Source organism: Thermobia domestica, chromosome 11 (genome assembly GCF_964235325.1).
Source record: "Thermobia domestica chromosome 11, izTheDome1.hap1.1, whole genome shotgun sequence".
Lineage (NCBI taxonomy): Eukaryota > Metazoa > Arthropoda > Insecta > Zygentoma > Lepismatidae > Thermobia > Thermobia domestica.
Window position 1 is genome coordinate 217,674,570 of NC_137464.1, and position 25,674 is coordinate 217,700,243.

At 35.1% G+C, this 25,674-nt stretch overlaps 1 protein-coding gene across 1 annotated transcript in view; it reads right to left on the reverse strand.

Moving 5' to 3' along the window:
* Positions 1-3,095: 3,095 nt before the first annotated feature.
* The window catches only part of lic (dual specificity mitogen-activated protein kinase kinase lic), a 49,548-nt gene continuing 26,969 nt past the window's right edge, over positions 3,096-25,674 (reverse strand). The window contains exons 6-8 of the mRNA XM_081731634.1: positions 13,890-14,069; positions 7,258-7,475; positions 3,096-3,416 (exon numbers count right to left, since the gene is read on the reverse strand). Of these exons, the coding sequence (XP_081587760.1) occupies positions 3,269-3,416; positions 7,258-7,475; positions 13,890-14,069 (546 nt within the window). The 3' untranslated portion in view covers positions 3,096-3,268. The remainder of the gene's footprint in view (positions 3,417-7,257; positions 7,476-13,889; positions 14,070-25,674) is intronic.

Sequence of the window (25,674 nt, forward strand, 5' to 3'; positions counted from 1 at the left end):
TACTCTCAAACGACTGACACATGTTAATTTTGCTATACCAACGCGACTCACATTCTTGATGAAGGGTAGTTTTCAACTGATTGATCAAGCCTGTATGTTTCATGTAGGTTATCACTTCCTTAACTTCTAAAGTCAGTAAGTTTACATGTGGGAGATCTTTTTTTTTTTTTTTAAAAAAAAAAAAACACTTTCTTAAAAGTGTTCCGTAATATTGTATTTATAATATGAGCACAACAATTTAATTTAGTACAACCCTGAAGAGCACTCACTGTTATTTCCCTGATCTGTCACGAAAACTTTGCGAGAAGCTCTTTTGTTTGTCCTAGAGCAGTGGTTTTCCGAATCAAGCACACCTGTTTTTCGCTCAGCGGAAAATTCTACAGTAAAGAGCACCTTATTGCAAACAGTCCATTTTTCATTTATGAAGTGAACAGTAAGAGTTATATAACAAGTGTGTTTGTGATCGTCGGTCCACAATATCGGTAGTTGCTGCACATTGTCTTCTATCATTGATTGAGTAGTTTCAACCAGTGAAGTTCGAAGTATATCAGTTTTTTTCTGCACATTTCGAGAAACTGGTAGGGTGGGGCACTAAATCTTTAACATTTTCATTGCCATATTGAGATCCTATTTCAACTAACGTTTGAGAATATTATAAGAATCCCCCACCAGTTACAATATCAAATAATCTTATGTCTTTACAACAGATATACACACACTTTGGATACTTCAGTTTGAGCTTTCTATGAAAGCTGAGATGGAGTAGGGTTTAGAAAATTTTCGATTTTGCTTTGACCTTTAACAATTTTACAAACACGTCTGTTTAAATGCGAATTTCCTGTCTTTGAAGGTGAGTAACTTAAGATAGCACAACACTTTATGCACTGAACAGCGGGAACTTTTTCATCACATCGTTTTTTTTTCGTTTTTTTTTTATTATTATTATTATTATTATTATTATTATTATTATTTCGCGAAATTTCTTCCAAATCTCACTTTTACCGCGCTTATTTTCCACTAATACATATTATTCTTTTTGTAATTTTGTTCTTATATTTTCCACATCTATTGTGTTGCAAACAAAATACACAGAAAAACAAAGTAGTATTCAATGTTTTAACTTAATATAGCTTCAATATCGAGCTACCTTGAGTGGTTTGCCTCGAAAGATTTTTTTTGGCGTGGTATCCACAAATTGCCCAAGAGGTGGGCACAATGTGTAGCTAGCGAGGACAAGTACTTTGAATAAATTTCTTTTTGCTTCCTATGAACAAACCATGTGTTCTGACTACAAAACAGCGGATTTAAGCTTATACATCTGGTAACATGTTTTTCATTCGACAGTTAACAACTCAGCTGTGGCTTCGCTCGTTACAACAGAGCAACCAAACCTGGAAAGTAATAAGGTTTGGTTGATTCCTATCTAGACAATTCTTCTGGCATTTAGCAGGTGTTTCTTGGTGTAGATTACGTCATTATATTTTTTTCTGACTATCAGCCTTCAATATCCTCTTCTTTTATCTTAGTTTATTTTTTTTAAACTTTTCTCAGGTCTTTGGGAGGGCTCGAACCACCAATCTTGGGTTTTACCACTTTTGTATTTTCCACGCAGCTGACCATTCGATTATTTTATTGCTGAGTGATTTTCTTGCTAGTTCATGCAGAAGGACCGGAGTGAAGAAATTCGAGTTTTCCTAAAGAAATTTTCAAAGGTTTGCTCCATATACGCAAATCCATATCAAGATATTAATACAATACAACAGCATCGTATAATTTCACGACATAATGTTAAAGAATTCATAACTTTTGAGTTCGGATGATCCCAAGACTGGAAATAATATTTTGGGTTCATACAGGAACATGCATTACATTAAGTTGTGCACTATAAAGAAACTATGCATAAATTTTAAAAGTGTAGGAATAAGTTTCTATAAAGTAGTGATTCCATGTAGCACAGGCTGCCGCTGGAGGCATTGACTGGTACAGGATGTCGCATAATTGATTTTAATTAAGTACCGTATTCATGATTTGTAAATTCTAAAATTTCGCGACACATCCTATGGGACTGCAACGGAAGACACCGGTTGGGAACCACTGGGGTATTGGTTGAAAACTTTTTCATTTGTTTGTACACTGTAATATTCCTTTCCAGCACCGAGGCTATATAAGATGTGCACCTATAGTTTTAAGTTTGAATCCGAACAATCATATTGCATTTATTGCTCCGTCGGGAATCGTATTCAGGATCTTGTGTACCACAGGCTCGCGCGCTTCAAGCTTTCATCACTAAAAAAGATCACTAAATATGTTGTAAGTTTTTTATTGTGGACTTTGTCAACTTATTCAAATTAATAATAGAAATTTCAATAATTAGTTGATAGAAGAATGTTTTGCGAAGTTCGTCCTTATGAAGGATGTTTAAAATGCATTTTTCAAAACAAGCCTCTGAGTTTATGCTTACTATGCGGAACACTTCATATGGATTTTTTTTTATACAGAATGTTCGGAAAGTCCTCTATCATAGGAAAATTTGACCAAATTGTTCATTAAATATTTTTCTGTGTGATCACATTTCAAAAGTTAGCTTGTCAGACTTGAGATTTGACATTTTGAACTGACAAGTGCGCTTAGCATCAAAATTACGACCACCACAAATCCGCAAACTAATATAAGAATCTACGAGATGTCAATGAGATACCGAACAGCTAATTGGCTCGTTCGATAGCCCTCTTCATACTGATTATCACTGGAACGATATCTCACAAACTAGGGCAAACAGAACCATTCTAAACATAGAAAAGTCGTTTTAACTTTGAAATCAGATGGGAGGACAGACTTAAGTGACACTCCCCGTTCCCCATTTACCTTATTTTTAGTCCTTTACTGATCTTTGGCTGTTCGGTACCCTATTGGCATTTCGTGAGGTTCCCATATAAGATCGTGGGAGACTAACGTGGCACACCATTGAGAACTATTCCTTTTGCAGTTACTTGAACTTAAAGGACGCCCTGAGTATGTATGTATGTATATATATTACGTAGTATTTTGCTATTTACAAACCTAACACAGTAAGGAAGAAATAAAACAATACTTTCTTTTGTTATTTTTACTAACATTTCAATAAGCAAATCAACTAGTAAAAGTCATAAAATATTACATATCCTAACAATAAACGATCCGTGTCAGAATCGTTTTAATTTTACTTAATCATAGTAATAAAATTGTTTGCCAATATGACATTAGGAAGAAAAAATAATAATAATGACTATTATCTTTCGCCTTGATTCAATTCAGGTAAGTCCAGAATTTCACAAACAAATTCTGAAACGTTAGTTGTCACATTCGAATGTTGCTCGATAAACGGGTGAGTCAGCAGCTGACTATAGTTGGGACGTTCCATGAAGTTCTTCCTCAAGCTGTAAAAGACAAAAAGTTTCCAATGAATAAACCAATGAAAGAAGAAGATGATGATGAAGATTATTATTATTATTATTATTATTATTATTGGAGCTTAACGTGACACGAATATGTACCTAGGCAAACGGAGAGGAGGAGACGTATGATAATATTGGAATGACGAAAGTGGGAGGAACTCAAGAAAATCCATGCACACGGTGTTTGTCCACCACAAAGCTCACTTAGCGACAGCTGAAATCAAACTATGGACGCTACATGACAGAGGGAAGAGCTCTACCACTGTGGCATCGTGGCCTCTAAATTTAAATGACGCATACAAGAGAATAAGAAATCAATTTTCTTGCTAAGTGCTACATTAATCGGTTTTTAAATAAAGGAATTTCTTTTTCTTGCCGTGAATACTTAATATATCTACTAAATTCAAACATTAGCAATACAAAATTTGTAAAATTTGATGGAAAAATAATTAAAATCCAGTGCCAAATGGTTCCAGTTTCTATTTTGTGCTGCTAATTCCACGGAATCCATCTTTATATTGTCTTATCTGTGTCTAAGGTCTTCCTAATAGTCACTTTTCAATTGGATTCCAGTTAAAATTTTGGAAGTATTCTTACTTTCTTTCATTCTGGCTACATGACCTGCCAATCTGACAAGTAAACCTTACGTTTGGGTGAATCGAGTTGCTGACTGAGACACGTATGAGAAAGTAGTATTAAATGTGGTAAGTATTTCAGTGAAGTTGTAGGTGCGAAGCTCCAGGGGTTTAGGAGATACAGCTACCAGAACATCACATGGAAGTACAGAATAGTCTTCATACAGTTGGAGGTAAAAGCTCTGTAAGACCTCTTGTAACTACAAAAGGTGAATAACAAATATATGGGTACATATTAGGACTAGGGGGAAGTCATATAGTAAGGGTATACCTGACGGCGGCCATCTTGAAATCCGCCATTTTGAATTAAGGCTAAGTTTTTAAAATAGGAATAGGGTCATGTGATACATGATTTAAGGCGCAAATTTAATCAGAAGAACAATGGTGACGTTAATTTTGATTTATGCGCAATTGGTAAAAAGTTACAGGGAAATTAAATATTATTGCAGCATATGTATTAGTCCTTTACCCCACATAGTAAATTTTGTGGTAATGATAATAATTAAATAAAAAGCAGGTGGATAAATATTAGGTCTATGGTAAGAGTTGCCTTGATGGCGGCCATGTTCAAATCCGCCATTTTGAATAGACAAAAGTTTTAAACAAAACGCATAACAGTGACACCTTATTAATAGCAAATTTTACTATAACTCCAATGGTATAATCATCATTATCATTAGCCAGCACAAAATTAAATGGATCGCTCCTTAGACGGAATTGTTAACGACAAATGTGTCAAGTGTAACTCGATTGCCTTTGTCAGGTGTGCTCACTGTGAGCAGAGCATTTGTTCAAGTCATGCACTCAGCTCGTATTTCTGAACTACATATTGATTGTACTAGTTGAGGACTTTTCTGGAAGAAAGACCCAAGTTCAATTATGACTCAATTCCACTTTGGTCATTTTTCCTTAAATCAGCAACGTGTTTATGCGATCACAAATGCTGGTTAATGATAAAGCAAAAATGGTTATACCGTTGGAGTTATGGTAAAATTTGCTATTAATAAGGTGTCACTGTTATGCGTTTTGTTTAAAACTTTTGTCTGATTCAAAATGGCGGATTTGATCATGGCCACCATCAAGGCAACTCTTACCATAGACCTAATATTTATCCACCTGCTTTTTATTTAATTATTATCATTATCATTAAATTTACAAGGTGGGGTAAAGGACTAATACATATGCTGCAACAATATTTAATTTCCCTGTAACTTTTTACCAATTGCGCATAAATCAAAATTAACGTCACCATTGTTCTTCTGATTAAATTTGCGCCTTAAATCATGTATCACATGACCCTATTCCTATTTTAAAAACTTAACCTTAATTCAAAATGGCAGATTTCAAGATGGCCGCCGTCAGGTATACCCTTACTATATGACTTCCCCCTAGTCCTAATATGTACTCATATATTTGTTATTCACCTTTTGTCGTTACAAGAGGTCTTACAGAGCTTTTACCTCCAACTGTATGAAGACTATTCTGTACTTCCATGTGATGTTCTGGTAGCTGTATCTCCTAAACCCCTGGAGCTTCGCACCTACAACTTCACTGAAATACTTACCACATTTAGTACTCCTTTCTCATATGTGTCTCAGTCAGCAACTCGATTCACCCAAACGTAAGGTTTACTTGTGAGCCTTCTAAACTTTATGACCCTAACAATATTTGGTGAACGGTATAAATTATGCAGTTCCTCGTTATGAAGTTTCTGTCATTAAGTTGCTTCTCAAATACTTTCAGTCTACGTTCTCCCCTCAGAGTAAGCGGCCATGTTTTGCAACCATACAGCAATACAGGCATGATTATCGTTTTATATATATTAAACTTCAAATTCCACGACAGAAGTCGCGAAGACAAAACATTTTAAACCGAATAATAACACGAATTCCCTGCTTTCAATCGACATTTAATTTTTTCATGGATATGGATTATCTGTTAATACTGATCCTAGATATTTGAAAGTATTCACTTTCCCGAAAGTAAAATTTGATATTTTGACGTATTCATATTTTGAAGTACATTACGATCTCGACGTATTTCCATGTATTTAGTTTTCTCTGCATTTACTTCTAAACCCATGTCCCTGCAAATATTCAATGAAACCTCTGTATTTCTTTCTATTATTATCTTATCAGATTTACATGACCAGCATACGCCATAACCTGGTGAGTACCATTCAGCACTAGGATCTGGTTGCTACCTTTGATTCTCCTTACAGCGTACTCCAGAACAAAGTTGAATAATAATGGCAACAACGCATCTCCTTGTTTCAAGCTATTCTCGACGTAGAAGCTCGTGGACAAGAATTTTCCTACTTGGATTTTACTTTGGGACATCTTAATTAAACTAAATTAGTTTCTTCGGTATTCCAAATTCCGTAAGAATGTTGTATAATGTTTCCCTCCTAACTGAGTCACAAGCCTCTAAAATTAATGAATCGGGGTATTGTATTCTCATTTCTTTTCGAGTATTTGTCGAATGGTAAATACCTAGCCGATAGTTGATTGATTTCGCCTAAATCCGCACTATCTCCAATAATTTCATCTGCGTATGGAATCAATGTTTGAGAAGATTTTATAGGAAGTTGACAAGAAAAATCCTTGATAATTATTACTATCAATTTTGTCGCCTTTCTTGTGAATTGGAGCAATGATTGATTCTTTCTACTCCTGTAGCATTCCTTGTTCCAGATGAGAATGAGTTTGTGTATCTTGTTCCAACTTTTCTCCTCCAGTTAAAAATAGCTTAGCCGGAATTTCGTCCGGAGATTTGTGTCTTTAATTTATAGCAGTTTCTATTTCTGTTCTGTTTCACAAATACACTGAGATAAAATGCAAAATAAAATCAGTTTCTTAACTGCCTGTAATTTGTAATATTTACAAGTCCTTGGTTTTTGCCTTTCTCCTACATACGAGGATCTCAAATCGTTCCTCTATTGCCAATCTGCGTGAAGCTACCATTTTATCACTATACCAAATGAAATTTTAAATTATCGTTATGCAACAATACGAGTTTTCTCGTCAATTCGCTTCTAATATCATTTTAAAATATTTTAATTGCATCTAGCTTGTGTCATACAAGTAGTTTAAATGTTTATATACCACCAAAAGAAATAAAGATAGACATGTTAACAATAGATAGGACACTTTATAAAGTTTTACACTAATTTAGTTGATTCGTCTTACCATTGATTCACAAAATCTTCAAATTCTGCAGAATACATTCCTGCCGGTAGTTGAGGTGGAGGATCTTTTACCACTTGCTTTAATTGTTCGAAGGGTGTGCCCCACGTACTATACGGGAAACGGCCTGTTGCCAGTTCAATCATTGAAATGCCTAAACTCCATACATCAGATCGTATGTCATAATTTGAAGGATTTCCCATTGGATCAATCCTCTCGGGCTGAAATACAAAATTAATACCAAATTGAGAACAAAACAATTGGTAATATTTTAACACAGATACAACCTGGCACATTTTGTGGAGATTAACTAACGTTCATCTCTTACGTACTCTGGAAATCCTAATCTATTACATTCCTGGAATGATTTCGGCAAACAATCCTGTTGTCTTCTACAGACAGACACTAATGAACAGCTTCGGATTCATAAACGTTTTAAATTTTATCATTTTTTTTTTCTTCACAAAAATACTAAAATCAACAGTATACTATTGGAAATTTCATGACGGCCTTAGGGTGAGGTCCAGAAACTTGACCTATTACCCTTCTCCGCCCATTACATGGTAGTGAAACAAATATTTTTTCCGAAATCCGATGTTGCCAACAAATTCGAACTCCATGACAGCTCTCAGCTAAAATAGGAGGGGGTGAGTAAAAGCTGATCTCCGTTACTTGAGTAAGGAGTGGAATGTTTTAAATGTTTTGGCGAAGAAAAAAGTAGCCTGGAAGCTGCGAGTCCTTCGTGTTGTTTTGTTATTTGACACTTCCAACAGAATATCTTTCTTCTTCCGTTAAGGAGCGAATCATATTTCCTGCCAGTTGGTCAATGTTTGTTCATCTCCCTGTTCTCTGTATAGAAAGAATGAAATAAACAAAGAAGGCAAGAAACACATTTTGGACTGTGCATTTTTTTAAAAGATAAACATGAATGCATCTATTGAAAAAAAAAAACACGAGGAAGATTTTAATCTATATAAAAGTATCTTCAATTCTAGTCGAATAATAATATCTGAAATGCATGATGAATTAACTTTCTCATTTACATAATAGATAAGGCAACAAGATATCAAAAATTTACAAACAGTGTATTTCAATTATATTTTACATTTTATTAAATTACATTATTTTTAATTATTTTATTACATAATTACACTATATTTTACATCGATTATTTTTATAGAATTCTTCACTAGAGCATAGGCCGTCTAAATTAATTTTCTTTTACTGAGTTTTCCTCATGACACCGGAAGAACATAGGCATAATATTAAATTTTCTTCTTTCTCTTCGGTATTTGATAGTGTTATGTATAGGCCACGGGGTTTAGATCGAGTTACACAGGATGACCATGGTTAGTTATTAGCGGAACAACTATTCTCATCTATTATATTATTATTATTGCTGAGAGGTATTTACGTATTTAATAGTGATCTAGGTATAGTTTGAATGAATTTTAACATTATAATGAGAAATGGGGAAATATTTTGGAAAGGATGCTGACAAATAATAAGTAAAAGGTAGTATCTCACAATTCGTTTGAGAGGAAAACGAAAATCGTGGACAATTCTGTCAAGATTTCTCGTTGCATAATTCTGTAAACTTTCCAATTGTAGTGTGAAATTTAGCACCAGGAAATATTTATTATTTTACTATTATAGTTAATTTAATATGCTTTGTTTCGGATTGATTCCCGATCAAACAGAATTTTCAGTTTTTAATCTACATCTTTAGATAATTGAATTAAGAAAGAGGGAACCTTGGCCTAGAACAACAATAAAGAAAGCAATGTGATCACCACACATGACACAACTTGCCTTCGTTGTAACATTAAATTATTATTTTTATTACCACTAATCATAAAATTATTTATTAACTGGCTGAAGAACCGGCGTTCACGGGAAGAGTAGATTTATGGAGAATATTTGAAATGTTAATCATATTTGAACCCTTTTTTCGCATTTAGAACAGGTATTTAAATGGAAATTAAATTATAAAAGGTTAGGCCACCCAAGTGCTATTTTCAAAAATTGATTTTAAACTGTTTAACAGCTTTTGACATATTTTATATTTGAACCCTTTCCCCCTAGGATACGCCTTTAATGAAAGTGACATGAAAGAAATCCGACTCCAGTCAACTGTTACCTACATTGCAAAATCCATTTGAAACAATCTATCCGTTTTTCTCATGATGATGACAAATAACATCATTTTGAGTGTGGAGGACACATACCTCTTAGGAAACTCATTATAATGAAAGAGATCTGGAAAGCCCAGTTTGAGCCAAGTGCTAATGTTCCAAAATTCTTTCCAAACGGCTCAGCAGTTTTCTCGTGATGATGAGAAGATAGTCTCGATGTCTTCTTTACAAAATTTTCTTTTTACTTTCGAGTGACGATAGGAAATAAAAAAGTATAGCAATCATAAAAAAAAAAAAAAAAAATAGATTTAAACGGATTTGTACGTTAGATGATCCCTACATGTCTCAAAACGGAGTTCTGTTCGTCCCAGTGAAAATATGTTCGGTTGCCTAGAGGGCATATCTACGGATCAGCGTATCGAGACATAATTTTAAACTTAAGGTTTTTTACAAGATTCTCTAGCGTCATTTTCCAATTTTCTTAACACCTCTAAAACTACGAGTAGTTTACTGAAAGATGAAAATCAAAATTTGTGATATTCTCAAAAACTACTCTAACGAATTTCTTTTCGTGTTTCATAAATCATTTGGTAGAGCGTTCACCTCCGGTGCTCGGGATCCTGGTTCGATCCCAGCTCGCGCCGTGTGGACTTTGTGGTGAACAAACGTCGTGCTCGTGGGTTTTCTCGGGGTTCTCCCGTTTCCTCCCACTTTCTTCATTCCACCATTTCATGCATTTCTCATCTTCACCGTCTCCTTTAGCCTAACCGGCTTATGCGTGGGACGTAAAACTTAAAACATCAGTAGCGTAGCCAGGATGTGTGTTTGGGGGGGACAAGTGCTGTTATAGGTACATATAGAGGAATTACAAACAAAAATATATAAACATAAAATATATAAAAAATTACAAACATCAAAGTACCAAAGTACATTGTCGGACCTCTTTGGGGGGGCTGCCCCCCTTCCCTACGCCACTGGGCAACATGAGATCAGAAATTTATGAATAATGTATTTTAATTATATTTTGCATTTTATTACATTATATTCAATTACTTTATTACATAATTACATTATACGCGTATTACATCGATTATTTTTATAAAATTCTACACCAAAGCATAAGTCGTTCTAATTAATTTTCTTGCATTATATGCGATGTGGCCGTGTACTTAAAAATCTTTCATTTCTTTTTTTTTTTTTTTTTTAACTAGCATTAACACAAAATAGAGCATGTACCTTTCGTTTGCGAGGGGGAGAAAAGAGCAAAATGGAATCCCAAATCCACGGCAAGGGGGAAAAAGAAAGAGAGGAAAGTGACCTCTTAAACCCACATGTGTAAGTCATAAATCAGAGTATAACAGAGACCCAAAACTATGGCAACGTTGGTGGATACACATTTACTTACAATGTCACTAGTAATGGGATACGAGTGTTCGGACATTGCCGAAACCACCCACGGAGAGTTTTCTTGTTCTTGCGACGAGAATATGTTACTGAAATGTGCGTTCGTGATCACTATACACATACACACTAACTCCAGTAGGCGGTAGTTACTATTTACATAAGTTTCATACAATTTAAATGTTTCACTTTACATTGCTACTTGATTTAACAGGATGCATATTCAATATACGAATAAGGTTTCAGTTCGCTTCACGTGGATCATATTAAGAATATAACAATTACATGGTTCACACTGAAATTCTCACATTGATTTCCCTTGGCTTTCTCTAAATTTTAATGACTAAGTAAATTCTCCCTGGCCGGCGACATAGTGAGCATTATCATTTATGGTTAGGTTTACAAACAAACAAACAAAAAAAAAATCTCCACCACTACCATAGCTGTTCAACGCTTTAAAAATATATATAAGCTTACTGTAAATACTTACACTGTATTTAAAGTCACTTTGTTATTGTAAACTTATGAGTCAAATTTCCTGTATTTGGAATAAAATAAAATATCAGTACCACACAATAATTATCCACTGAGTAATATCTCGGCATACTTATACACTCAAACACATTATTCAGCTTAATTCTTTGATTATCTATACCCAACAAACCTAACCCATTTTCTTTTATGGCATCTAAATTTTTGGTTTAATTTGTTCTTTCAAACCTTGAAGTTTCAATACCTTTTGGCACTTCTCAAGCTTATTTATTTCTAAAGATCTTTATATACAATCTTTTTAAATTTGCACTGATTCTTCAAGGTGCTCGCACCAAGTAAACTTTGTGGTAGACAAACACAGTGTGCGTGGGTTCTCCCATTTCTTCCCACTTTCTTCATTAATTTCTCATCATCACAGTCTTCTTTAGCCTAGCCAGCGTATGCGCGGGACGTAAACTTTATTTATTTATTTATTTATTTATTCTTAGATGAGTTCTTCATATCTTCTGTGGGCAGTTGTTCGTATCTTGTGTAATAGAAATTCTGAATACTTGCGTAAAATCTGACTGCATTTCCCATTACTCTTTTTGTGAAATATAGCGATTTTCCTATCTCTCATACTTTGAAACATTTCCCTGATATATTTTAATTTTCTTAATTTTCTATGACCTTTGACTTTCAAGCCAGTGTGAACCCTGTATTAGATCTGATAGGGCACATGATAGGTGAGTGTTAATTAACTGTTAATGCTGTTTATGCAGGGTGTCCAGCGTATATCCTTCATTATAAGTTCCAGATTTTGAAATAAGATTTTGGACCTTTATTTACCAATACACGGATTTTTTTTTTCTTTTAAATAAAATGGTCGCGAAAATTTTATAAAAAATAAAGTACGTTGAAACTACATTTGAAATAGTTTTACGACACAAATTTTCTCCTTCAACTGCAACAAACCCAAATACACTTTTTCAAACAATTGATTTTTACGACGCCTCTTCGGGCTTTTCTTGACATTTACCTGAGGAAGTCTTCGGTTGTTTATAGGGTTGTAAACACCTTTTATAAGACTAACATGTCGGATTCGAACCACATGAACTCCCATCAGGACTCAAGAAATTCAACATAAAGACTGTCAACAAAGCTGAGGACTAACATCCTTGGTTACGAGTGACATAAACCAATATGGTAATGTTCACACATGTATTGCTTTTACGTGAGATTTCTTGCATAAGCGTAAGCGTTCCAAGAAAACAAAAAGAATAAGCTGAACCTAATCAAATGAAATCCGATCATGGCACTAGTAGTAAACGCTTGCCTAGATACATTTCTAGCTGCAGTTTTATGCTAATTTGAGGATGCTGAAGCCAAGGAAATTATTTTTAAACTTATTTGTCCAGGGCGTGACGAAAAAAAATGACCTCAAACTTGGAGTCTTTGAAGTGCTGCATATGTCGTGTGACCGCCATAGACAGATGCGTTTTAAAATAGTTTCATTAGATCTAGCACCCTTAAATTAGTATAAAAAGCACGATTAGGAATTTATCCAAGCGTGGCACTTTTTACTTTGTCATGACTGGATATTCTTTATGTAGGAACTTATTATTTTTTCAATATTGGGGTTTCTCTCGTTACTTTCTTTTCATAACACATGGTTCCACATTATCCTACGATTTTTCTCTTACTTGAGGTTGCAGCTTACCCCGGCGTAGAATTTTTTTTCCTAATTATTCTGTAATTTCACACCGTTTACCGATTTTAGTAACAGTTCTCACACTTCTATCCACGTAACAAGCAGTTATTTAATGACGATAATAAGCTTTTGTTTCTTCCTCTAAAGAATTCCCATTTTCCTCTTGAAGTCGCAACAATCGTATAAAAATATCAAAAATTGAGAAACTAACTTTGTCTACTGATTTCTGCTGTCCTAATGCTGGCAATCTTGTCAAATACTGCAGGAAATCACCTTTGTCCTCCAAAAAGCCTTTTCGCAACAGTAAATGCACTTACATACAACAGCAGCAATTCCACAAACCAAATGCAGACACTCACCAGATACATAATAACTATAGCGTTTAATATACACGACTACAAATAGGGAAGAAATATGTTCATAGATGTTTTTTTTTTTTTTCGTTCTTTTTTTCTCTCTTGTGCACTATGTGAATTCTGTAACCTGTCTCTTCATAATACATAGAACTGTCTCCATTCAATCTTCCTTTATTTATTGTCTCATACAAGAAACAAAAACTAAAGGTTATTACTATTTTGAATTAAATACACCACATTTTAAACAAAATTTTTCAGTCGAGATAGATATCAAATGAGAAGATGCAGACGATCCGGCTTCGGTTCCCGGTGCAAGTTCATGTAATTCATATACCTCACTACACTATTAAAAAAAAAAAAAAAAGAAAAAAGAAAAAAAAAAGTTAAATCTTAGTTTAGCTGGAAACTATGGTTCTAGCTGAGCTGACTGAAATCACGCCACTATCATTCACTATCCGGGAAAAACTTCCTTGAGGGAAATAGATTTTTCTTAAAGAAATTTTTCACTCTTTATAAGTAAATATAGAATAATAATAACTCTTGTAAGAATAACAAACTTACAGCCATGTAGGGCTTGCATCCAGCATCTATTGTTTTGGCAACAGAGTCCACTAAATACCCTGAGATACCGAAGTCACACATTTTAACTTTCCCCTGTCGATTGATTAGGATATTCGATGGCTTCACGTCACGATGAATTACTTTCAGTCTGGAGTATAGGTAATGAAGTGCACTAACTACCTGTAGAAAATAAATAAAAATAAAAACATAGTCATATTATAAGTACAGCATATTTAAATTAAAGGTTTTTCTACACTTATTAAATTAAACTATCTGAAAATCTTGAAACTACTCCAATATTTCATCTAGTCCATTTATATTTGACAACACGATAAATATGGTAAACATTTCAGGACACGGCTACTAAAGACATGTAAATGGTAGGTAAATTATACTTTTCTTTAAACCTTATTTCGCATTAAATATAATTGTAAAATTTGTATATATCACTTTATAGCACCTTTCCTATGATATAATCCTTTGAGGTTTAACTTCTATGTGGCTATCGTATGGCTTGTTGTCAACAAGAATTTCGATAAATTTATTTCTACAAGGTGGCTATACCCTTTAGGATAAAGGCGGGGGTAATTGATGGCGATGGAGTAATGACGCAGAACAAGAGGAAAATCCCAAGGTTTGTTTACCACGAAATCTACTCTGCTTCCCACTGAACTCTAACCCTAAAGACCTGTGCATTACCAAAAAAGTTATCTTGATATCTAAGCAAGTACGATACGTTACATTTTCTAGACTTTCATTTCACCTTTTATTCAACTTCAAACTTTTTATTTCTCTATAGAGTTGTTTTGCAGTAACCATTAATAGTAAACTCAAGTTTGAGGTACATGAAGTAAATCTACAGCAATCTATCATGGTACAATGCGCGGCAAAAAACCTGCAACATGAGCATATAAGTTTATTGTGAAATGACGAAGTCGTTTGTTCCAAAATAAGTGTGCACGAGGGGAGGCTGAGGTTTATCCTGGCGTGATTCGTTCCACTTAGACGTTATGTTCATTCTCTGTGCTGTTAGGCGTAGTTTCACAATAAACTTACATCCTCATGTTGCAGGTTTTTTGCCTCGGATTGTACATGGATAAATTTAAAAAGTTGGCAGTTCTGAATGGGTGCTTCTATGTTGTGAGAAGTAACTTCGGAAGATCGTTACATTACATGAGAGAAAGTTTAAACAAGCATAGGGTCTATGTGTTTTCACAGTATAAGTTAGAACAGCCTAGTAGAACGGAAGAAAATCTAAAATATGATGGTCATTAGATTCGAACCCTAAGTTTCCCGATTGCAAAGCTCAAAAGCTAACTACTAGCTTATACCCAGCCACTTTCTATTTGATTCAGAATCATAGTGTATGGAGAACGAATCTTCGAGATAAGGCAGGGTCACGGCAGAACATTCTTTTAGTAAATTGCCTTTTCAATATTTGCTGGGCAAATGTCACACAACTCTCAAGAGTATTTCTAGACACAGTATGTACTACTACATTTACGCGTCTACAACTTATATTTACAACGAACATGTGAGTTTCGTTTCACAGTGTAAAACTAAAGCAGACTTCCAAACTATGTGAATTCAATATTCAACCTGAAGTAGTACATCTATAACTACTGGTTGGGTCAATCCATACGAAGTGGTTACTCGACCACCTCCAAAAATTATAGAACTTTGAGTGTAACGAACCTTGAGTATGAGAACGTCAGTAACACTATTCACGTTGTCGTATGTACAAATGCTCCTGAATGGCGGCCATCTTTGTGGTCGGTGGAGTGCCATTTTTTTGCATTTGCAAGCGTTTACGAAAACTGCAGTTGCTTAGGACGTACGTATCAGACGAACTCCAAACAAAAGCGAAAAGTTTAGAGAAGAGACTGAAGTAAACGGAGAATATATATTCTTGCTTCTAAATAAATACGCATGGTTGCAAACTAATATATGAAGTCACTAGAAAAAGTACAGAAAATTACTTCTAAAGGGGCTGTAATTTGGAATGGCATAAAGTGGCGGGTTCATAAGTTTTGTGCTGAATACTTACTATTGCTTGTAAAGAGTCTGCATAAGTATGCATAGCTATGATACTACTGGCATCGTAGATTTATGGGGGTCCGAAATTTCTAGTTTGTGATTTTGATGCAATGCTTGATATAATATCTCAGGAGGGCAAGGTGCAAAAAATTGCTGCTTAGGCCACAAAATAATCCTGTATGTAAATAAACTATTGCAAAAAAAAAAAAAAAAAAAAAAAAACATGGAGAAAAAAGTAAGAACATGGTAAAAACGTGAAGAAAGCACGCGTGTGACGATCGTCGTAGCCCGGAAAAATTTAAATGTTTTGATATGTTTCATGCTAAATGTCAAAAACTATGCATGGTTCAGCAATTAGGCCAGTTTTTGTTTGTGTTTAGTTGTGCACAAGCTTGCGAGTGGCGTTTGTTCCACTATCATTGGCACGCCTAGAGTGCACAATTTATCTTGATCATCCGCTATAACGGACAAACCAAAAGAGAGAAAAGTGAAACTTTGCACGAAGCAACTATAAGAAGGGGGACATCTTTGTATGTATTAAATAGAAAGACTCAACAAACAGTGCTGCCAATCCAATATAAAGTTATATTTTTTTAAAATAGCACTACGTCTGATTATTACATATTTCAAATCAACGTGTCAAATGTAATCTTAAAATACCACGTTTATTATTCAAACAGGATTCCAGTGTTGCAAACAGGATATTATAGTATCACAAACATTCAAAGTTCGGAAGCCTTTAACGCAAATACAGCATAACGGAGATGCACAAGATAATGCACATCGAAAGTACTTTAGTGTTGGATACCATGGTCATGGTATGACTTATTTCGAATGAATAGGAACGAAGTTACTAAGGCTTGAAAATTTAATTTTTTTGAAAGAATTTATTTCGAAAATATGCTGAGATAAGCATCATATCTAGTTACTTGTATGGTTTGTAAAGGATGTGTAAATTATTTTGCCGTTTACAGCACTTCGATATCTCAAACCGTTCCGGAGATATGATAAACATTGCTGAAGTTTGCAACACTGCTTAAATCGTGAAATTGCGAGAACTTGTAATTACAGCTACTAAAAGCTATTGCTGTAATGTTATAGAAGAGAAGAGAAACAACAATTATTTTAAATATTTTCCACAAATACGCCAGTTTCAGCAGGATAGGATAGATAAGTGTAATGCAACCTTGTGAGCACATTAACTTCCGTAACTGGGATTGGATTTCAATGATACCTTGCTGAAACATTAAGTGCCTTAATACCGCGGTCCAGTTCAACGATGGGTGTCGTGGGTGCAAGGACGAGCTAACCCCGTTACCATATAGACGTGGCAATGATCACGGAGCTAGAAAGATGAAACAAACGCCACTCGCAAGTTTTTGCAAAACTGAGTAAACACAAAAACGGGCCTAATTGCTGAACCATGCATAGTTTGAGATCTAGCATGAAATATATCAAAACCTTTAACTTTTTCCAGGCTACGACCATCGTCACGCAAGTGCTTTCTTCGCGTTTTTACCATGTAAGTTAATATCTGTCATGATTTTTTTTTTTTTTTCAATAGTTTATTCACATACAGAATTTCTTTGTGGCCTAAGCAGCAATTTTTAGAACTTTGCCCTCCTGAATTATTACGCCCCAAACATGGCATCAAAATCTCAAACTTTAAATTTCGGGCCCCCATAAATCTATGGTGCCAGTAGTATCATAAGTGTGGATATTTCTGCAGACTCTTTACAAGCAATAGTATTCAGCACAAAATTTATGAACTTCCCACTTATGTAATTTGCCATTCCAAATTACAACACCTTTAAAAGTATAATTTTCTGTAATTTTTCTAGTGATTCCATGTATTGGTTTGCAACCCTGCATATTTATTTAGAAGCAACAACATATGTTCTTCGTGTACCTCAGTCTCTCCTATAAACATTCGTTTTTGTTTATAAACATTCGTTTTTGTTTAGAGTTCGTCTGATACGTACGTCCTGAATAACTGTAGTTTTTGTAAACGCTTGCAAGTACAAAAAATGGCACTCCACCGACAACAAAGATGGCCGCCATTCAGGAACACTTGTACATAAGACAACGTGAATAATGTTATTGACCTTCTCATACATAAGGTTCGCTACACTCAAAGTTTTATAATTTTTGGAGATGGTCGAGTAACCATTTCCCCCCATCTTTGAACCACTTCATATGGATTGACCCGGTTGCAATAAAGTAAAAAGATCAAAGATGGAACCTGTTCTCGGACGCTGAATCCATATCCAAAACCCATCGTCTCGCTATGCCTGACTGTTTTCTTCTATGGCGATGAATGAATATTGAAACAGTTAATTTGAACCACTTCCGGTTTGAACAGACGGACAAGGGAGGAGGCAGATCTATTCTTGGTAGGGATGTACAGATATATCCGTATCGGTGATATCGGCCACTTTTGGGAGTATCGGTATCGGCAAATGGACACCGATATTTACCGATACATTTTCCGAATATTTTTGATTTGTTTAATATTAACAGTGACACTCATACTTCATTGGTTGCTTTTAGACTTAAAGTTGATCTAAATTATTATCAATTGAGGAGTAAATTTGGATAAGGGTGTAACTACCAATTTTTCAGGAGAGCAGAAAAACAAACGCCCTTATCCAATTAACCAACGTATTCACACACTATTTTTGGAGACGAGGTAATATCTCTGCTCCGTAGCGAACGTCTACCACCACCTAGACAATACGGACATGCTCAAACTTGCAGAAAATATGTATATCTAATTTTACCGGAAATAGGTCGATACGCCCTTATCCAAATTACCCCTTCAATTGTACAATCGATTTCTTTATGCATATGTATGCCTTTGATTTGCACTACTCGTACTCAACTGATATTTTCCTCGATGCCAAAATAGTGGTGAAGAAAACCAAAGGTCCTCAGTCAGGATAATGGGAGCCCGAAGAAAATTTTCTACGGGGGCGGGAGGGGGGGCATACTATGTTTTTTTAATATACGTCTGGTATTTAATATACGTGGTTTGCTATATTACGTATACGTTTTCCTGAGCCAGGCCTCCCCCTTCGGGCTCCCATGGTCAGAATAGCAGACCCGTAATTTGAATCCCAAACTTGACAGAGGTTTCGATTCAGAAGAAAATGCTATGGAAGAAATCCTTAACACGCTTAATTTTTCATTATTTTCTCCTACTTACTGGTTAAAAACAATTAGTTCTAAAGTTAATAAATAGTTTTATCGTTTTCGACTTCGCTTAAATAACCTTTTTTTATGGTATACAAAGCAACATCTGGTTCAGTACGCATAATTTTGTAAATAATAATAATTTGTAACGGTAGCATCCGTTTGCATTATATGCATGTAATCGAGACACGTAAATACAATATAACTATCAAAGTACACTATCAATCTAAATATTAATCACTGACTCTTAGAATTAAGTTTATACTTTACATGATGTTAATGAACAATATCGACAAACTGTAAGAGGTTATTCCTCACATCAAAGTAAGTCAGAAAGTTCCTATGGATCTGTGGGGAAAAGTGCATAATTTCAGAGTTAGGGCTGTCCAAAATCGAAAAAAAAAAAAAAAAAAAATTCAAGGGCCCTATTTCGAATTCGAGAAATCATGGAGTGGTGGTCCTTATCAGTGTAAAGGAAGTCACGCATACAAAATCCAAAAATGTATATTTCATTAATGTTCAATGCGAATGCAGAGTATTCCCTGCAGGGTGAAATTCCCAGACATGCCATCAACCGAATTTTGAGATATGCTCTGACTTTATGATTGGTCCAAAGTAGGCAAACGATAAGCCTTAACAGCAGTGAACACGGAATACTTTGGCGCGATGTCGGAAGTGTTAAGGATCGTCAATAGCACGGTTTCTCGTACTCGGGAAAAACCATGCTGCGATGTTCTCTTTCACGCTTATAAGTGAACAAAATGTGAAATACACCGTGACGAAATACATCGCATAACACGTTATTCCGAAAAAAAAAAAAAAAAACATGGAGCTACCGGTTCCTAACACTCCCGACTTCACTCCGAAGCACTGGATGTCAAATCTTGTCAAAGCTTATCTTCTGCCTACTTTGGACCCTCCTTGAAAGCAGGATACATCTGAAAACTCTATTGAGAGCATATTTGAGAATTATACCCTGCACACCCATCGAAAATTGATGTAATATGCATTTGTTGATTGCGTATGCGTGACTTCCTTTACGTTGATAATGACCACCATTAACAGTTTCTGGAGTTCGAAAAATGGCCTGTTGAAATTTACTTTTTCGCGATTTTGGACAGTCTTGGCTCTGAAATTATACACTTTTCGCAAAGGTCCATATGAACTTTCATCTCTTATTTCGATGTGAGGGATCACCTGTCACAGTTTGTCGGTATAGTTCATTAACATCCTGTATAAGAATTTGCTGCTTTTTAGTTCATTTTATGTGAGATGGATAAATTTAGAGGAAATTTATTTTTTGTATGGAACCTAATATGAAATTCTGCTTTTTGTCTTTGTATGTCTCTGCTTTTGGCCATATATCTAATATTCCTATTACAAAGTTGATCATTTCATTATTCTGAAAATTCCTGATAATATATCTGTCCGAAAGTATCGGTATCGGCCTCTTCAATATCGGTATCGGGTATCGATGAAAAAGTTGTATCGGTACATCCCTAATTCTTGGGACGCTGAATCGACCGCCTCTCGATCTCTCTCAGTTTTTGTTCTATTGAAATCAGATTTAAAACCGGAAGTAGTAGTAAGTTTCAAACACTTCTGGTTTTGGTAGAGTATTGCAGATCGCGATGATACATACTTTTGAGACACTACTGTATCAGTTTTAGAAAACCGTTTGTCGCTATCTATTATCGTTTCTGTTCATGGCAATGTTGAAATCGGAAACGGTTAATCTGAACCCCTTCCGATCTGAATAGAGGCTTAACGGAGGAGATGTAACCTATTCTTGGCACGCTGAATAGACTGCAAAAAGCCGCATCTCGGTATGTTCATTTTTGTTCTAATGGAAATCAGTATTGAAACTGGAAATAGTAAATTTCATCCAGTTCCGGTTTCGGTAGAGTGCTGTAGGTTGTTATAATATATTCTCTCGAGACCTGAATCCAATGCAGAATACAGTTTTTAGCTATCTATTACAGTTTCTCTTTTATTGTGGTAAATGTTGAAACCAAAAATGGTTAATTTAAAGCATTTCCGGTTTGAACAGAGGGTTAACAGAACCTAATCTTGGGACGCTGAGTAGGTAGCAAAAACTGCTTCTCGATAACTCTTATCATTTCTGCCCTGATACCTGTCGACAGATGGACGGAAAAAGCGGTTCTAGAAGACTTCTAACTTTTACGCACGGCATAATTTGGAAGTCTAAAAGTGTGTATTATACACGAAATAATTCCGAAAACTGTACATTAAAGTCTGCACTCACTAAGTTGTTGTATTGTATACGAGGAGGCATTTGGTAAGTCCGTGAAAAGTGACATTTTACGAGATGGCAGTCCGATTACAAGTTTCATTTTAAAGTTGAAGTTAACCTTTAATAAATAAAATTGGAAGAATTTTGATTGTTTTTAATTTTTGGTACTGTTGTTCAAAATCGTGCTAGTTAAGGACTACCTTCTGCAAGGAAAAACTATTACGGGAACAAAAGTAAACCTTGACAAGTATTATGGAAACTGCTTCGTCTGATAGAATGATGCAAGAGTGGTTCACAGAATTTCGTTGTGGCCGTACGAGCATGAACGATGACGAGTGTTCGAGACTTTGGTTAGTTAACTCGAGTTTAGTGTCCTTTTTAGTAGCGAAAGTATATGTGACGTGGACCAAAACTTAAAGTGGGATCCGAACAACATGAGCTCCCACCGAAATTGAATCCGGGTCTCCCGCGCTGAGTATTCGCGGCGTACAAAGGAGATCACAAGCAGAAAATGAATAAAATAAATGATGCTGTGTTGAAAGATCGTCGAGTGACGATACACGAGAAAGCTAAGGTGGTTAACATCTCAGTCGAACGTGATTTTAATATTCCTCCTGAATATTTACGAGTGAGGAAACTGTCAGCAAGAAGGGTGCTACGATTGTTCACCGTTTAGCAAAAGCGAAATATTATGAACCTTTCGAGACAGCATCTGGACATGTCGAAGCGTAAACCAAACGAGTTTTTGAGACGTTAGGTCACTGTTGATGAAACATGAATATTGGATACATTAATACCAACTAGAAAACAAAGAATACTATGAAGCAGGGTGAAAAAAATCACTATTTTTAAGAATCAATTTGTTTTTTTCTAAAATTAAATCTTTGAACTTTTCTGAAATGTCTCAGTTCCTCAGCAGCATTAAAAACATTACTGTTGTCCTAACAGAAAAATAGTCATCACAATAAATCTCAGAATTCACTTTGGAATAATTGCACGAAAGAAATTATGATATTCTTAATATCTCTTTTATAAGCATCTTAATAGTAAAGAACCGAAATAAAATATACGCATGTGGAATATGCTACCATTCTGCATTGCGCTGTACAGCGTGTATATCCCTTTTCTTTCAACTTGAATTTACTTTTTTCATCATAAATTTCTCATAAATTTGTAAATCCTTGGACACGTCTCAACTTATTTTCAGTAAGGATTTTACATACCAAGTTCTATCTGCCTAATTTAAAGGGATAGAGGTGCTTTTTTTTTTTTTCCATGTTTAGGTGGTAGTTAAGTTTTCTTAAAGCCTTAACCTCAACATGTAAATAATCGAAATAAATAAATTTCGAACTTTTCCCCTCTTAGCATATGCATCTGACACGGTAAAATCCCGGCTACAGTCAAGTGCTAACTGTATCCAAAAATTCATTCCAAATGGTTTTCCTGTGACGGTGATTTATTTATTTATATTTCTGGACATTACCGGTAGCTACGGCTTTATGACGTCCCTCGACGAGCCAGGAAAGTAGGGAAGAAAGTGTCCAGGGATATAATCTTGGCATTTGCCTGCTGTGAATGAGGAAATCCCAGAAAAAACTCAAACAAGACTGATAACCTGTAAAAGCTCATACCCTTTTTTTTTTTTTTCGACCAAGTAACCACACTCTCGTGATGATGAAACAGACAACGTCGATGCTAATTTTATATATTGAGAATAGTATAAATGTTGATTTTTTTAAAGACGCTAGACTACGTGGCCATTTATAATAAGGGGCTCGTGAGGCACTACTTTTAGAACACATTTCAAACACCCTCTTCTATTATCTTTAGGATACGCATTTTGATGAAAGTGACATGATAAAAAAAAAAAAAAAAAAAAAAAGCTTCATCCACGTATTAACTACTTTAAAAATTAATTTGAAATGGTTTAGTCGTTCTCCCATAAGATGAGACAGCAACGTCGATTTGAATATGGAAGAAATAATCCCCCTTCCCCCTTAGAAGCAGAAGCGATGGACATGTGTTCAATTATTTTTAATGAAGAGTTTTACCAAGTATAATTTTTCTACCTTGAGAGGCTCCTCAAACACTGTTTTTAGCATAAATTTTGACTTCCCCCCTTTTGGATACGCATTTTAATCAGTGATATGATAAAAACAGTTTGAGGTAAACGCTATGTTCAAAAATTAATTTTAAATTGTTCGGACCGTTATATGTAAGTAAACGTTTCAGTTATGGTAAAAACGCTATAATATGTATTACCACGATGTGTACAATTCTGAATTAGAAATTGTGAGTAATGAACGTTAAATAGATTCAAGCTTTCTCTTCAAGTCTCCTATATTATGAAATGATTAAATCAGTACTTTTTCAAAATTCTTGGCCCATTAACTGTAATCTAAATAAAACTATATACTTTGAACTTGTATTATTAAGATCCTACCATCGTACGCATTAAGATGTAAGTTTCAGAATTACATTTAATTCGTGTCTTAGAATGGTCAAAAATATAGCATTTTATATGTTTTAATCAAAAATACATTTGATATACGAGATTTTTTTTAATTGATATACGAGATTTGATTTGGATTCTGACTTAAATCAATTAACCCTGACACAAGCACGGGATTCAGCAGCAGAATGTGCTTCATCAAAAGCCTTGAACTCATAGCAACAATAGCTATTTTGGGATTCCCGTGGCCCTGTTTTCATCGACTATATGGAAAAGCGTAAAATTATTACAGTTCAAACACTATATATCTTTTGTTAGATAGTTTTCGAAGTATTGATGACAAAGAAACCCAATTCAGCGAAGAAAAAATTTCTTTCTCCAGGACAATGATCCGACTCACACCTATGTGTAACTGCGATGGCCAAAACTGTCGAGTTACAGTACGAACTGCTATCTCATCCCCCATATTCTCCAAATATGCCCCATCTGACTTTCTTAACCAACCTGACAATCTGGCTCGATGGAAGATTTCCATGTGATGTGGAGTTCATGCTTGACACAAACGCCTATTTTGGAGCATCTGATAGATCTTACTTTTTGGAAAGCATAAAATTATTTGAAAAATGTTGGACAAAGTCTATCGAGCTAAAAAGAGACCACGTCAAAAAACATCAAACATTCCTTTAATTTCAAGGTCATGGAATTGTCAAACGCTCTCGTATAGTCCGTAGATATCAATAAATGAGTACACAAATTATGCCCACGAGTTTGATCGGAAATGAAAATGAAATGAAATTATAATTGAACGTCCTATGTTTATGCCCTTTAGGCTCTAAGAGACGGATAATGATTGTGTGTGATTAATTTCAGGCAGATTCTTTTGATCCCGAAATTAAAAGAGTTAGTGGGTTGCCTAGAAATTATATTTTCATGTAATCACGACAGCCTAAAGACAAAGCGAACGAGAAAATAAAAAGTAATTTCGAGCTATGCTTATCACAGCATTTTCTTTTGATACATTGAATGAAACCAAAGTACTAAAATAATAATAATTAAGTCGCCTAATGACAAATTCAGTGAATCTGCTCTATCGTAATGTTTACAGCATTATTATTCAAACCAATCAATGACAACATATTAAAATAAGCGAAGCCTCCCCCCACCCTCTCCTTTGACCATCGTGATATTTTTAGGTCAAAACATACTAGACAGTCTATTTTCGACTACACGCTTAATTTAAACCCCAAGGGCTGTAAAGAACTATTTCTTCAACTAATTTGGACTTACAAAACCACAGTACCATAGTCAGTAAGGTGTCTGCCTAGGAAAATAGGGGACCTGAATTCGATTCCTGGTGAGAGAGAGATCCCATTCTACCCTTGTTTCAATGTAGCTCCAGCCTTTAAAATGTTCAACTGGGGCAACCTGGGGAAGTAAGAGGACCAGAGGGTAATGCTGATATTTTTATGAGTGCCGAAATCAAGAAAGTGTGGAGCTTTTGCCGCCACACATAGCCCTCGGGTCTTCATGTTATGTCCCGAAAGCGGAACGGCCTTTTCCTGTATTTTAATTTTAACTTATTAACATCGATACACAAGAAGATTTCAAAATAGAAAGTAAATCGTAGAAACTCAATGTGAAAAATATTTCTTTGCTTTTGGTTTTCGGCTAGTATCCTCCATTTAGATCACGTTAGCAACATTTTCAGACATGAATTTAATTCTTGCTGGAAATATCACACATATATGACAATTTACAACACTAAAAATTAATAAATATCTTCAAACATCCAGTCTTACGTATGCAGTATCACTCCAACTCATCACACCTGAGTAATTAGATAATTGATA